General features: G+C 42.5%; 1 protein-coding gene and 1 long non-coding RNA gene across 18 annotated transcripts in view; one reads left to right on the top strand and one right to left on the bottom strand.

Annotated features, from left to right (window-relative positions):
* The window catches only part of ITPRID1 (ITPR interacting domain containing 1), a 65,907-nt gene extending 50,098 nt beyond the window's left edge, over positions 1-15,809 (top strand). For 6 of the 17 annotated variants that reach the window (XM_078377496.1, XM_073003811.2, XM_078377504.1 and 3 more), the window contains 6 exons: positions 2,592-2,674; positions 3,638-5,098; positions 7,529-7,656; positions 10,240-10,351; positions 11,488-11,622; positions 12,214-13,356. In XM_078377496.1, coding sequence (XP_078233622.1) covers positions 2,592-2,674; positions 3,638-5,098; positions 7,529-7,656; positions 10,240-10,351; positions 11,488-11,622; positions 12,214-12,735 — 2,441 coding nt within the window. In that variant the 3' untranslated portion in view covers positions 12,736-13,356. Of the gene's footprint in view, positions 1-2,591; positions 2,675-3,637; positions 5,099-7,528; positions 7,657-10,239; positions 10,352-11,487; positions 11,623-12,213; positions 13,357-13,489 lie in introns of those variants that run through there. The other 11 variants (XM_020803403.3, XM_020803398.3, XM_078377507.1 and 8 more) reach the window with 7 other exon arrangements.
* LOC140708344 (uncharacterized) overlaps positions 1-16,077 on the bottom strand; it is a 77,974-nt gene that overhangs the window by 21,907 nt on the left and 39,990 nt on the right. The window lies entirely within an intron of this gene.

The following is a 16,077-nucleotide window of genomic DNA, read 5'->3' as shown; positions in this document are numbered from 1 at the left end:
GGCTGTCAAAGCAGGCTTTATTGGCCTACACATGGCCCACCCCTACTCAGAGTGACCCCCAGACTTGGGAAAGGGAATTGAAAACCCGTAGGCCCAATCCAGCATATGATTAGTCCCAATGCAACACACCAAAATTTTGGGGTGCCCTCTCTTCCTGGGATTCCACCCTACTCACCTTCCCAATTAGGAACAAAGTATTGCAGAGTTTTGAATTTCTGGTAAAAATTTATTGTGCTGCACAATAGAAGTACAGACTCACAGAAGAGAATAGATTCAAGTTCAACAGATATCCCACCCTTTTCTCATTACCTGGCACTTACAGTGTCAGTAATTCTCTTTGAGGCATTAGTAGTAGAAATAATTAAAATGTTTCATTACTTGCAGTTGACTGACTTATCCCTGCTCCAATTGTCCCCTGCAGAATCGTAGTTGTGCCTCTCCAAAGCTTATGAATGTATGGTTTAAGTCATACATTTGTAGTTCTTATTAGTCTGCTCTAGTGTTCCATGGAATAACTCCCCCTGCTAATCTAGTTTAAGATAACAAAGCACTCTTCAATCAGTTTAGAATATTCTTGATGGAGACCGACAGATTAGCCTCTGCGTGATTTATGTCCCATTTGACAGGTAGTCAATCTGTTCCATTCCATTTCTGTATCACTCTGCGATTTTGCCCCCAAACATATTCTGTCCATCTATTTTTATGTACAATTTTTAACATATGTATTTTCCAAACAATGCCCCCAATGGACATTCAAACATGTACACCTTTCCCCAAAACCTTTGTACGCAATCTTAACATAAATCTTAAAAAGGGAAATGGGACCAAATGAAATTATCCTGCCTCACTGTTGGAGCATGTCAATTCCTTCCCCAGGATGGAAAACATGGAATGGAGCACCATGTCTTAACACCCGATACACGTGCACAGAACTGCTTGCAACAGATTATGCAGCCTTCCCAGGACAATTCTTTGAATCTCTGCTGAGATCAGAAACAATGCCCAACAGACTTCAGTGCAACTTTTCCCCACTGAATCCAGCAGCCCTAGTCTTCGAGAGATACATACCTGTGTCATCACGGTTTTCACAATCAAGATAAACATGGCAATTCAGAAGCCAGGGTGTCCAAGAACCTCAGAAAACCTCCAAAGAAAAGCACTTCTAGGAATGAAAAGTCCTTCTACCCCAAGTTCACGGTGGAGATTTGTCTGCTGCTGCCACCTGCTGACCATTATTTTGTACTGTTTGGTGTCGTTTCATTTTCTCGGTCTGATGTGCATTTGTTGTTGTTGTTTAGTCATTTGGTTGTATCAGACTCTTTGTGACCCCATTTACCAGAGCACGGCAGGCCCTCCTGTCTTCCACTGCCTCCTGGAGTTGGGTCAAATTCATGTTGGTAGTTTCGGTGACAGTGTCGAACAATCTCATCCTCTGCTGTCCCCTTCTCCTCTTGCCCTCACACTTTTCCAGCATCAGGGTCTTTTCCAGGGAGTCTTCTCTTCTCATGAAATGACCAAAGTATTGGAGCCTCAGCTTCAGGATCTGTCCTTCCAGTGAGCACTCAAGGTTGATTTCCTTTAGAATTGATAGGTTTGATCTCCTTGCAGTCCAGGGGACTCTCAAGAGCCTCCTCCAGCACCATAATTCAAAAGCATCAATTCTTCAGCAGTCAGCTTTATTTATGGTCCAGCTCTCACTTCCATACATCACTACAGGAAAAACCATAGCTTTGACTATGCAGATTTTTGTTGGCAAGGTGATGTCTGTGCTTTTTAAGATGCTGTCTAGGTTTGTCATCACTTTCCTCCCAAGAAGCAGGCATCTTAATTTCATGACTGCTGTCACCATCTGCAGTGATCAGGGAGCCCAAGAAAGTAAAATCTGTCACTGCCTCCATATCTTCCCCTTCTATTTCCCAGGAGGTGATGGGACCAGTAGCCATGATCTTCATTTTTTTTTTTGAGGTGGAGCTTCAGACTGTTTTTTGCACTCTCCTCTTTCACCCTCATTAAGAGGTTCTTTAATTCCTCCTCACTTTCTGCCATCAGAGTGGTATCATCTGCATATCGGAGGTTGTTGATATTTCTTCTGGCAATCTTAATTCTGGTTTGGGATTCCTCCAGTCTGGCCTTTCGTATGATGTATTCTGCATATAAGTTAAATAAGCCGGGGGACAATATACAGCCTTGTCGTACTCCTTTCCCAATTTTGAACCAGAAATTCCAAAGGCACCTTCCCTTTATTCATCAGCTACTTTAAAATAACAATTAAAAGTATTCATGCTCTTGTCTATCCCCATATAACATTTTCCTTGGCAGTCCTTCCTCTGAAACATGATGCGGCTTTCTGACCATTAAGTTGTTTTGTTCTGTTCTCTTCCTTCTCCCTTCTCCCCTAGATCTCTGTTTTGCAGGAGGATGCTATGGCAACTTCCGGCGCCACCGTGCTGCCATGGTTGGTAATAAATTTCAGCAGAAACTGCATTAGGAATGGCAGCATGTGCTGCAATCACCACAAATTGAATACTTAGGGTTTTGTTTGTTTGTTTGTTTGTTTGATTTTCTTCTCACTTTTATTTTTCTAACTGTAGATATGATTGCGACAAGAACAAGCAGTTGCCAGTCTGATAGCAGTGGATTTCTAGAAGATCCTTCGGAGCCTGCACCTCTACAGGTGGGTGGTGAGTGAGAACGTGAAACCCATGACAAATTATGGGCATTTTGTTGGTGGTGGTGGGATTGAAAGTAGAGGTGAGAGGGGCAACTTTGATGAGCATGGGGACCAGTTTGCCACTAGGACCTCATGCAGGCCGCCAAAAGTCAGTGTTAAATTGCACAGTTTTCTCTGCAGATTATATAGGATGATGTGCAGAAAAAAGTAATCTTGGTTTCCATGAGAGTTACTTACAGACGTATAGATATACAACTCCAGCCTTATTCGAATTTAGTTCCCAGTGAAATATTAGTGATTTATCTCAGTCTCAGCTTGTTCTCAATTTCGGGCAGACCCCTGATGTTTTTGCAGGCTCCAGATCCTCATTGGTTCCTCCTGCACCAGAGGAACTGCCAACTAATCACAGTGTTGCAGTTTTTGCATGAGGGGCTCTCAGCTGTCCCCCCAGCAATAAAAACAACCACCACCACAACTAAAACAGAACCTTGAACACGTAAGTGGATGTCTAGGTAGTGTTGATTTTCTTTTTTTTTGTCCTTTTTATTTATTTATTTATTTATTTATTTATTTATTTATTTATTTATTTATTTATTGTCACAGCCTATAGCAGATATTGGGGGAAATACAGTACCAGAACAGGCCACTGGATGGAGCAAGAGACTGTGCCATGACTATTTGTTAGTGAATAATACATAGCATGGTCTATGGCATGTTCTATTGGCCAGTTCTGGTAATGCATGTGAAAATAATTTTTTCTTGGTTTTTTCCCTTTTACCGTTATGTATAGCATTTGCTATTATGCACAGTTTTCAGTATCCACAGGGCTTGGAACCAATCCCTAGCAGATATGGTGGTCCTACTGTACTTAGACTCCAGGCTGACTCAAGGTGTCCTTCTTCTGTTTTAGATTCAACAGAATGTTATGACAATCCTTTTCTTTCTTTCTTCCCCCCCCCCTTTCAGGGTTTGTCTCTCCCTGGAAACATGAGGCTTAGCTACAATTCATATGATTGCCAAGCATTTCTGCGACACAGGAAAGATTCATCTATGGCTAGCCATGATCTTCTGCAAAATGTAACAGGCCCAGTTTCTAACATATCGGCAGCAAACCATGACCACATTCCATTGCTAGCCAGCTTGAGCAGAGAGCATAATTTTCAGGGTGAGGAAATCTTTTATTCCATAAATGAAGAGAATGATCTGTATGATGATTGCAGTGGTCAGTCGGGATGTGTTGACAGTGAAGAGGGACATGAAATGGATGAGAAGGAGATACAAGGTAGAAGAGGACAATTGGACAAGAGGGATAGTGATGTGGAGGAAGGTCTTTCATGCTGTGATGCAGCGAGTATGAATCAGGCGGCCATCAACACTCCAGAAAGAAACAGCTTCTCACCTTGTAGCGAAGAGCACCGAAGTGTAGGTTCTACTCCTGCAATGGAAGGCTGCATGCTTCTTATTGGACATAGTGATGGCAACACTGGTGAAGATGAAAAGGAATGTGAAGAAGAAGAAGAAGAAATCAGAGACACTTGCCAAGATGTTCTGGAAGCTATTGCTGTAGATCTGGCCGAAGAGCCACATGATCAGAAGGCTTATGGAACGCTAGACTCTCCCATTCCACTCCCAGATGGCACAGGTGAGGGTCAGAAAAATGAATTAAACACGATTGTCGGACCGTTGGAGACAACCAAAGTCTCCCAGACTCAACACAATGTCATAGTTGTGCAGCCAGAGTCTGGTGTTATTTCAAGAAACCCTCTTCAAGATGCTAACCAAGCCTGTCACTGCTTTGGAAAGGGAGACAATGGCTCCTTGGATAGATCACCAGTGGGCCTAGAACTTGATGAAGATGGGTGCATCCCTGGCTCTGAAATGAATGCGAGCTCATCTAAATCTGTCACTGTCCAGATGCCTTCAAGACTGATGTCGGCTATGCGGAGCATCTCACTTGGCGAAACTGCCGCAAAAGGCCAGTCTGTGGACTCCACATCTAGCATCTCCCAGCGTTCTAAGGAGGAACCCGAATTTACATCAGTACCCAAGGCATCAAAGGGGGAAGACAGGCAAACGAAAGAAGCTTCTATTCAAACAGACAGGAGCCAAAGAAAGAAGGAAAATCTCCCCCTCTTCCGGTGTCTCCCTTCGTTTCACAGGCATGGCCATCTTGTGAAGGCTGCTTCCTTAGATACAGGGCTCTATTGGAAACGCAGATCTTACCACCATGAACCTTTGAATGCCTGGTGGGCCCAGCATAGAGGTCACAGCTGCTCTTTGTGTTCCTACCACTGCTGTTTGACGTGGCCCTTCACGCCCTCGTGGAGACACCCCACGGCCTGTCATTCATCTCATGCCACCACCGAGCTACAGCTTCTGAAGACTCTCCAGCTGCTGCAGGACACGACCATGAGAAATATTTCTTCTGTGAGTATATTTTAGAAGGAACGCTAATTAGGGTTGCTAATCAGCTAGGATGTTGCTGGCTTAGACAGTAAAGCTATCTTGTGTCAAACCAAGGCAGAGGCCTGCAACACCGTTGGACTGCCTAGGACATAGGAACCCATCTGAGGTCAGAGTATTTGTTCATATAGCTTAATAAATTATTCTCCGACTCTGCAGATTGTCAGATAGCACTCTATCACATTACCTACTACCATGATTCAGAAAAAAACTGTCAGTCTTATTTTCACTGGGTCCCCCCCCCAGAACCCCACCAACATTCTTGTCCTCTCCCAGTTTCATACCCGTTTGCAGTCTTCTCCCTTTCCCTGTGTAGAAATTCTTCCATACCTCTGTGCCTTTTTTTCAAAATATATGCATTTTTTACACATTTATTAGTGTATGAGTTTTGTATGCATTTCCCCCATGCATGTTTGTGTGCATGTTTCAGATGTACACATTATTTATTCATGCACATTTTAAAGAGACGTGTTTTGCAAACAGTTTTTTCCCCCAGTTAAACTCAAATGTACAGATTTCAAAGGCAAGTTGCACTCCATCCTGTTGCCAGTCTTAGGAGATGTGAAATGGATATTTCGGTGGTGGTGATGGAGAACAACAGAATCTTCTTCCATTCCACCCTGCTACTGGTTCTTTTAACTGCAGATTCTTCTCATCTGGATTCTCCTGGTTTTGTTTTCTAATGTCTCAGACAGGTGTAGAGAAATAGTGAGTACAGTAGGACCCCCATATCCAAAGAGGATGGGTTCCACGCCCCTTTGCAGAAGATTATACCAGACACTATTACAATAGCAATTACTCTACATAGCATGGTGTCTTACTCCCTCTAGTGGTCAGTTCTGGTAACATCATTGTTAAAATATATATATTGGGGATTGTCTTTTAATATTTTCAGACCATGGATAATAAATCAGTAGATTATGATCCTGCAGATAAGAAAGCCCTGCTGTATTTATTTTAAGTCAAAAGCTTGCAAGCCCCTTTGCGAAGTCTATATATGTACAACTCGAATGTGTATGCATTCGCTCCATGTGTCTGGACATCCTGTTTTCTTCAAGGTTTCAATGCTGTATACATGGAACATATATTATGCACATATAAGTTATGCTCACATAGGTTCTGTTCAGAGATCTGGCTGAACATACCCAGAGACCAGAAGTGGAGCTGGAGGACATGATGCTTTCCCCATCCATGCATTTAGGCAGAGTGGTCGAATATACCAGATGGGTGGGATATAAACCAAACAAACAAACAAACAAACAAATAAATAAATAAATAAATAAATAAATAAATAAATAAATAAATAAATAAATAAATAAATAAATAAATAAATAAAATCCACATAGCTACACATATTACATGTAACTTATGTTTGGTGTCCACATAAAATACATTTGGTTTCTATTGGTAGTACGTACTCCATATTTCAGACTGGTGAGGTTAGTGCTTCACAAAGTGCCTCAATATCTATTTGACAAGAGTTTCCACTTGAAGCCTAGACTTGAGAGGCTCAAACACAACAGATGTATCTATCAGTGGGGGAAATGTGCATATATCTTCACTGAGATGAGATGCCAGTTGCTTTTTTAAAAAAAACAAGAAAACATTCAATTGCATGATTTCTCTCAACTGCCCTAACACTTGTAAATGTCCACAAGATGGCAATGTTTTATTAAACACTCACAGACTGTCCAAAATGCCTTTCCCCAGGACACTTCTTTATCTTAGGATGTCTGCAGTACGTTTCCCCTGCTCAATAAACTTAACATAATGCAGTCATTTTCTAGACTGCCATGTGCCAGGATTAGTAATTAAAGCATAATTACCACCTCCCCACCAGAAAACCACATGATTTGGTCTCTTTTCCTTCTCCTATGCCTTGAGCTTAAGGAAGGAAGGAAGGAAGGAAGGAAGGAAGGAAGGAAGGAAGGAAGGAAGGAAGGAAGGAAGGAAGGCTGTGCACATATGTTCCTAGCTTGCAGATATGAACATGAGAATTCTGCTCTTTCTCTTCTCTATGAAAGTATCTGGGATAGACATAATAAGGAGTTAGTACAGAGAAAGACACACTTCCTGCATGATATCAAAATGGGAGATGATGAATGACACAATAGCTGTTGGTAATTAGAAGGAGCAGTTCATGTGGAGTGACATGATTGTTTGGGTTTATATGTGATTATATGTGTATGTGTGGAATTTCATGTACAGTATATGTATGCATAGACAGAGGTTTCACTAGACATCCATTAGTACACGGAGGTCTTCAAGTTGATTCTGCTCAAGGATGTGGACTTCCTGGGGTGGGGGCAGGAATTCTGAACAGTTTGCTTGAGAAGTAGACACTCAGATGTGGATACAAAGTAAGTCATTGCCTCTTTTTGATCTTGTATTTAGTGCACGGTCCATGAAATTGAAATTATGAAAAATTCATGTCAAAAGTTTCGAGAACGACTGGATGAGATTGAACAGCACCTAACAGAGCAAGAAACTCTCTTCTCCAGTGCAATGTCAAAGGAAGGGCGGTAAGAGCGCCACAGTTGGTATTTCATAAAACAACTTGACATTGGTTGCACTAGTAAACCACTTCTAGTATTTTATATCTAGGAAATACTCCTAAGTCTGAATTAACTTGATAACACCCAATTACATTTATTAATGTGTGCCACAAGATGTGTATGCACATTGCCTCTTCTTATGTATTGAAATACCTAGTTTATATACATGTTAGATGGCAGCATTTGAAACAAAATCAGTTCCAAACAAAACAATGTCAGTTCCATAGGCCTGTCCTGTCCTTCTTCCCATCTACCTATTACAGAGCTGCCACCACAACATCACGGTTTTGCACTAATCACTGGTGCACCAGGGTGGAAAAACACAGTGGTTTATCCTGGGGCCCCCTGTAGCCCTAGCCTAAGCTATATTGCTGCTTGAGGCAAAAGAAAAGATGATTCCACATACATAGCCCACCTAGAGGGAAATTTACTCCAGCGCTTGAGATGCTACTATTCCCTGCTGCACCTGAGCTACACAGCTTGCTTAGGGAACATGAAAATAGACAGTGGAATGGCTGGAGGGGGCTCAGGAGGTGAAAAACTGGGGGAGGGGTTATTGATGGAGCTGCCCTTCAACATCTGCTGCCTGAGGCAATGGCCTGTTTTGTCAGAGATCTTTCAGGAAACCAGGGATCTGTTCAGGAAAATTGGAGATATTAAAGGAACATTTTGTGCAAAAATAGACATAATAAAGGACAAAAATGGGAGGGACTTCAAAGAAGCAGAAGACATCAAGAGGTGGCAAGAATACACAAAGGAATTATACCAGGAAGATTTGGATATCCCAGACAACTGGATAATGTGGTTGCTGGCCTTGAGCCAGATATCCTGGAGAATGAAGTCATGTAGGCATTAGAAAGCCTGGCTAACAACAAGGCCAGTAGAGGTGATGGCATTCCAGTGGAACTATTTAAAATCTTAAAAGATGATATTGTTAAGGTGCTACATTCAATATGCCAGCAAGTTTGGAAAACTCAACGGTGGCCAGAGGACTGGAAAAGATCAGTCTACATCCCAATCCCAAAGAAGGGCAGTGCCAAAGAATGCTCCAACTACCGTACAATTGCACTCATTTCACATGCTAGCAAGGTTATGCTCAAAATCCTTCAAGGTAGGCTTCAGCAGCATGTGGACCGAGAACTCCCAGAAGTACAAGCTGGATTTTGAAGGGGCAGAAGAACTAGAGATGAAATTGCTAACATGTGCTGGATTATGGAGAAAGCCAGAGAGTTCCAGAAAAACATCTACTTCTGCTTCATTACGCAAAAGCCTTTGACTGTGTGGACCACAAGAAACTATGGCAAGTTCTTAAAGAAATGGGAGTGCCTGACCACCTTGTCTATCTCCTGAGAAACCTATATGTGGCACAGGAAGCAACAGTAGAACTGGATATAGAAACACTGGTTCAAAATTGGGAAAGAAATACGACAAAGCTGTATATTGTCCCCCGGCTTATTTAACTTATATGCAGAATACATCATGTGAAAGGCTGGACTGGACAAATCCCAAACCGGAATTAAGATTGCCGGAAGAAATATCAACAACCTCCGATATGCAGATGATACCACTCTGATGACAGAAAGTGAGGCGGAATTAAGGAACCTCGTAATGAGGGTGAAAGAGGAGATTGCAAGACGAGATTATGGCCACTGGTCCCATCACCTCCTGGCAAATAGAAGGGGGAGATATGGAGGTAGTGACAGATTTTATTTTTTTGGGCTCCATGATCACTGCAGATGGTGACAGCAGCCCCGAAATTAAAAGATGCTTGCTTCTTGGGAGGAAAGTGATGACAAACCTCGACAGCATCTTAAAAAGCAGAGACATCACCTTGTCAACAAAAGTCCGAATAGTCAAAGCTATGGTTTTTCCTGTAGTGATGTACAGAAGCGAGAGCTGGACCATAAAGAAAGTTGACCACTGAAGAATTGATGCTTTTAAATTGTGGTGCTGGAGGAGGCTCTTGAGAGTCCCCAGGACTGCAAGGAGAACAAACCTATCTATACTAAAAGAAATCACCCCTAAGTGCTCCCTGGAAGGACAGATCCTGAAGCTGAGGCTCCAATATTTTGGCCATCTCATGAGAAGAGAAATCTCCCTGGAAAAGACCCTGATGTTGGGAAAGTGCGAAGGCAAAAGGATAAGGGGACGACAGAAGATGAGATGACTTGACAATGTCATCAAAGCTACTAACATGAATTTGACCCAACTCCGGGAGGCAGTGGAAGACAGGAGGGCCTGGCGTGCTCTTGTCCATGGGGTCACAAAGAGTCAGACACGACTAAACTACTAAAGAACAACAACAACAACAACAACAAAGAATCAGTTACCAGAATGTTCATGTTGTATTCCTAAAACAGTTCTCTGGACCAGACTCTGGACCAGATTACAGATAACTATGTGAATTTAACTGTGTGTCCAGCCAGTTACTTACAGGAATTTCATTTGTAACACAGTTCTTTTATTTGTAAAAGACATTTCGATTACAATACCTGGGAAATCATTACTGAGGGTTGCGTTTTTCATTTGTTACTCTGCTGTTGACCACAGAGAGGAAAGAAGGCGATTACAGGTCTTGCGGCAAGCTGTACGTCGAGAGGTGGCTGAACTGGAATGCCAGTTGCAGGATCGTGCTCGCCAGGTTAGGGAGGGCATGCTAATGGTACGTTTTTGTAAGATATCTTGCCATGAATGTTGGTGTGCTCCATAGGGAGGGCCTGCCTGTGGAAATTGTCGGGAAACCTCAGTTGATCCAAAACGTGACTGCCAGGTGGCTGACTGCAGCCATGGTCACATGAGGGAAATGTTATGTAGTTATCCACCAGTTATGTCACTAATTTTTTTTCCTGGTCACAAGATGCAGAGTGAAGACCAAGACATTTCCCCAGATATTAGTGTAACTGCAGAATAGTTCCCCACTGCCAGGAGGGTTGTGTTGTTTTTGTACCTTTGTTGTACTGGTGCATTCCTTACTGGAATTGCCTGTGTGCATGACCTGCCCCACTTCTTTTCAGAATCGAAGCCAGTAAGGTAGTTGCCACTACTGCAAGGCGTACATTATGTTTTTTTAATCTTTTGATACATCAATACATTGGTAAAAGAGAGTCATGCCCCCGCCCCCATCATTACATTACTGGCAAGTAATATTTTTTTTCTTTCCTGTGGGAAGATGCATTGAAATGTTTGTATGCCAATGTCACCCGGGGGGGGGGGGGGGAGTGATCGCAGTACTGCTGCATAGATATTCCAAGTTTATTGTATGCAATGCATTTCTGCAGGAGCAGCTGGTGCAACAGACGGACACTTTCCTAAACACGAACCCCTTCCTGATCATTGTTCCCTCTAATTTCCACCCCTATGTGTGATTCCCCCCTCCCCACCCCCACCCCCGTGTGGGGCTCCATTGTGACAGGAATGAAAGGGGTTGGAAACTATAGCTGTGGGTGCATGGGCAAGGAGGAAAGTTGTGCAGAGCAGGGTGGAGTCAAGTGCATTTGCACAGTCATGCACTTTAGAAGGACTACATGACGGTTCAGCACAACAGAGGTATGGAAAGTACTGGAAGAACTAGAAAACATTTCCCTTGTGTGACCAGGGCCTGAGGCTAGTCACAGGGGTCACATAACCCTCCTGCTGCTGCAGCTCCACTGGCTGACAGGTTTCCAGGCAGAATTCTAACCATTGAAGCCCTCACAGCTTGGGCCCGAGCTATCTCAAGGGCCACGTCTCCCTCTATGAGCCTGTTTAGGTATTAAGATCATCAGGAGAGACCTTTTTTTCTGTCCCACCACTTCACAGGTACATTTGATGGGGACACAAGAGACAGGGCCTTCTCTGTTACTGCTCCCAGATTGTGGAACTTCCTTCTATGGGAGGCCAGGCTGCCCTACCTTTGCTGTCCTTCCACAAGCAGGCAAAGACCTTTCTCTTCAGGCAAGCTTTCCCTGAATGACTGGCTCCTGAGTGGGGTTTTAATATGGATTGTTGTACCTTAGGGCTTTAAATGTATTTTGGTGTTGCTTTTGTTAATGTTGTTTAGTGCAGTATTTGTTTGATCCTTTTTAGTATTTGTATGCTCATGGTTGTTAACTTTAAATACTGTCTTTTATCTGATGTAAGCTGCCTTGGGTCTTTTTTTAAGGAGAAAGGTGGGGTAGAAACATTTTAAATAAATAAAAATTGAATTTTTCAATAACCTTTGAGGGACTAGAACAGTTGGAAATGCAGTTAGCATGCTTTGGCTACCAGAAACCTTCACCACTAGCTGTGCTGGCCAGGATTCTGGGAGTTGTAGTTCAAGAATATCTGGGGACCCAAGGTTGGGAACTATTGGGCTAGATGGAAGGCAAGAGCAAAGACGGGAAAAGTTACTCTTCTGGAGTACAACTCCCAGAATACTCCAGGCAGCATGGCCGATGGGATATTCTGAAAGTTCTAATCCAAAAAGTAACTTATCTGGGCAGGAACTCATCCTTTAACCGTATGTTTTCGTTCTTGTTGAACACTCCTCTATTCATTTTGCAGCATCTGGATCAACTGTTGGATGAACAGGCTTGTTTGTGTTCAGCGCTTGGAATTTCTGACTGGAGAGAAGAACAAGACACCAAGGATGGGGCTGTTCTCCCAGACCCTCCTCCTGCTTCTTTGTTGAACCAAGCCAGTTGTTCAAAGGTTGCCCACACCAGGCGGGCTCCAAGCAGGAGTGCACTGGTCCCACCCAGCTCTGGTTCCTCCTTACTCAGAGAACCTGAGTTACCGGCTTCAGTTGTAGCAATGAATCAGACCAGCTCTGCATCTAGCCCTGAGGAATTCCACACCAGTAAAAAAGAATGCAAATCTCCTTCTCCGCCAAAAATAGACTTCAAGGTCTTTATACAGAATGTAAGAATTAATATGCATCTGGTTCCTACAGCTGAGACAGTACATCTGGTCCTCTTTGACAGTAAAACCTTTAAGCTTCTCAGTTTGCCTGGCAGGGTCTACAGTGGGCCAACAGAGATGAACCTCAGTTCTGTGGCAGCCATTCTGAATGTATTCATGCAGTAGCTTCTAACTTCTTCTGAAGCAATAGCTGCTAAGAGAATCTGTCTGATTGTATGCTACTGTAAACCTAGCAAAATTTGGGGTTGTGGTAATATGCCACACCTTCCAGTTGAGCAACCTCTTATGTTCAGATAAAAGGACACAAGGGAAATGGAAATATCCCACCATCCACGTGCAAATAAATGTACTTCAGGTACACCCAACAATGCAGCAACTTAGGGTAGACGTAGAGCATGTCTATTCATAGAATTATAGTAATAAACTCAGTAATCCATATGGTTCAATTCCAGCTCTGCAGTTCCAAGATGATGTTGATGATTAATCTCATAGAATGGAGATGTAGCTGTTAAAATCTTACCAAACAGAAGCAACTCTGTAATGCGGACCCCCCTCTTGTGTATGCTTTACTCTTAACCCATTGCCTTACAATGTTGAGCTATCAGCTGGAGATAATGATCCATGCTCATATCCGCAGGCATGTGAGGGAGGTCAAAGGGGAGGAATCTTATCAAATTGCCTGACACTTAGAAGTGTTGCAAAGGCTTCTAGAAGACACTTTCTCCCCACTCAGACTATCAGAACAGACCTTAGTAGAGTCTGGGAACCAGCAGAAGCTGCAGCTGGCTTTTTGTTAACAGCCATCTTTCCTCTCCCTTCTACCCTCTGGGGTGTTTTCCAGGTTTCAATGGGTGTGCTGTATTTTTATAACCTCTCGCCTATCAATATCTAACTGCTTTCATTTTTATCTTCTTATCAGCTGAAGAGGTCTTTCCGAAACTCTTTCAGTAATGGCACAGGAGAAGGAAGAGACTGATGGTATTTCCATGCTTTTGCTGAAGCATCGTGCGGAACTGGAGCTAAGATGGTTTTTTCTTTGCGTGATAATTATTCATAAACCTCAAAATTGGTTTTTATGAGAGAATAGATCAAAAAGAGAGGGGTGAAGAAAGGGGGAAAGCCCTGAGTAAAGGGTTGGATTACCGAGCTATTAGAGGCAGGAGTCAAGAACTGGGCACCGGCTGAACAAACTGTCGTGAGATAAAGCCCTTACGGAAGCTAGGCGCAAATAGTTATTTTGTTGATATGACCTTTTCAAATCCCATTCCATATAGTACTCACGCAGTACTGACACTCAATTAATGTTAGTGCTGCCTCCTGCAATGAGGGTCTCCAGGAGGCAGCACAGTCTGGCTCTTGAATATCCTGATGTTAACCAACACCTGCTTGTAGGAATTAAAAACACAGAAAACTCAAATTTTCCCAGCTGCATTACAGAAATCTAGCTCTCGCTCTCTCTCTCTGTGGGGATTGTTGTTCTTAATTTGGTAGACATTAACTGAGACCTTAAAAATGTTTTCCCTTCCTAAATATGTTTCGCAGATCCTTTGGAAAAATGCTGTATCTGTTTTACAGTTCTTATTTTAAGATTAAGAAGTCTCCTGGCACTGACATCAAATGAAGTTAAAAATATAGAGGGAGGGACTGCCTCCCCCAAAAGATCTGCTTTAATGCCATCCAATACTTTCCCAAAATCTTGAGTTTCCTTTTACGCCTCATTTTAACTTGTGCCTTCTTGTTTAGCTTCTTTGGAAATCAAACATATCAGACATGCTTGATACCTTCTTTGAAATCAAATGTGCCTAAATTCTTATCAGGTACCTAGAAGTTGAATTTGATAACTCACTTGTTGCTGTTCTGAAACAGTTCAGTAACACATTGTCCCCAAGGTCCCGGCTGCCACTCAGGATTAATGCCAGGGCCATCTTTCAACTGGTCACTTACATGACGAAATCTGTTTAGGCACAATCATTTGCGATGTCACTTTTTTAAACTCCAGAAACCTACTTGGGTACCCATCTTCAAACCTCCAGCCCAGGAAGGAGGCAAAACAGTTTTCTGAAGTCATGGGGTTTTGAGTTACTTGCCATACACTGCTTCTTAATACTGCAATACAGGGATGTGAATATTCACTAAATGCTTCATTCTCACAGGTGTAAGTGCCTTGACTGGACAGATACTGCAATGAGGAATTTTGAAGCCAGGCAAGATTCCTCCCCACCAGTCAGAGAGCAAGATATAAAGAATTCCTGCCTCCCCGCATCAAGTCTTCTGCAATGTCCACAAAATATCTCTGTGACAATCTGCACAAAACAGGTGGCTTTTCCTGTTATGAAGCTAAGCATGCAGCAAGCATTAAAGGACTTGGCTAATTGTTTTACAAGACACAAACAAGCTGGATGCTTCTAATTTTTAAAAATCCAACGAGGAAGCAGTTTGTTGATGGTGGCAGAAAATGCCTCTGGCTTGAAAGAAGAAGAAGAAATTGGTTATTCATCATCCTCAGCTGCAAAGAGAAGAGAAGCAAGGAATTCCAACCTTGTTGCTATTCTACTATTTTCCACCAACAAGTGTATGTAGCCATTATAGTCATGAAAAACCTGATATGAGACATTTGTGCATATCTTCTGTGTTTGGATCCAGTCAGAAGAATACCTTAACAATTCCCCCTGCTCTTCCCACCACCACCACAACTACAATCCATATGCAGAAAACTGTTTCTATGCCACCTCTACATCTGGCACTGGACTATGGCAACATATCAAGTCCTCAAAATAAGGACACTGTTATGTGGTAGCTATATAAACGTTTTCCCTGTGGTGAATTTCATTCATAATAAATAATAGTGTGTCACTTAAAGTTGACTTTATAATTTAACAGATCATAGATACCTAAGGTACAATCTGTGAGAGGCCTCCATGCATGCCATTGTTGAAGTTATATATATTCCTGTTCAGTTAAGAGAGGGGGGTGTATGATGTAAGTGATATATCTAGCCTGGACTATAGGCCATGCTGGCTGGTCCAATAACGTTTGGAGGCCCACCTCTGCCACAATGGAACTATAACTGAACACATACGTACAGATCTATAAATACATTCCTCTTCAAACAGTCATTTAGAAATGGATTGTATATGTGGCAGGGTGAGAAATAGCATTATTTGGCTATGCAACTGTAAGTAGGAGAAAGCCAGCTTTTAATTATTTTAGCAATAAAGCCTCTGAGCAATGGAACAAAAGTTCTCCCTGGTGTCTCCCTCGTTTCATTTGATATCCCAGATCAAATCACTGATTTTTTTTCTGAAACATATCTCTCCCTTCATTTCAGAAAGATGTGGTCATCATTTAATGGCATACATCTTTTGATACTGATTAAGACACTCTTAGATTCAGTTCATCCCATGCATTATATCCCATGCATTATATGCATTTTTGTGCACATTAATCAAAAGTATCCATTTAGACGCACCTATCCATAAGACGCACCAATTTTTTAGGAGAAGAAAA

The sequence above is a fragment of the Pogona vitticeps genome, chromosome 6 (assembly GCF_051106095.1).
Source record: "Pogona vitticeps strain Pit_001003342236 chromosome 6, PviZW2.1, whole genome shotgun sequence".
Classification (NCBI taxonomy): domain Eukaryota; kingdom Metazoa; phylum Chordata; class Lepidosauria; order Squamata; family Agamidae; genus Pogona; species Pogona vitticeps.
This window is presented reverse-complemented; position numbering and strand designations above follow the sequence as displayed.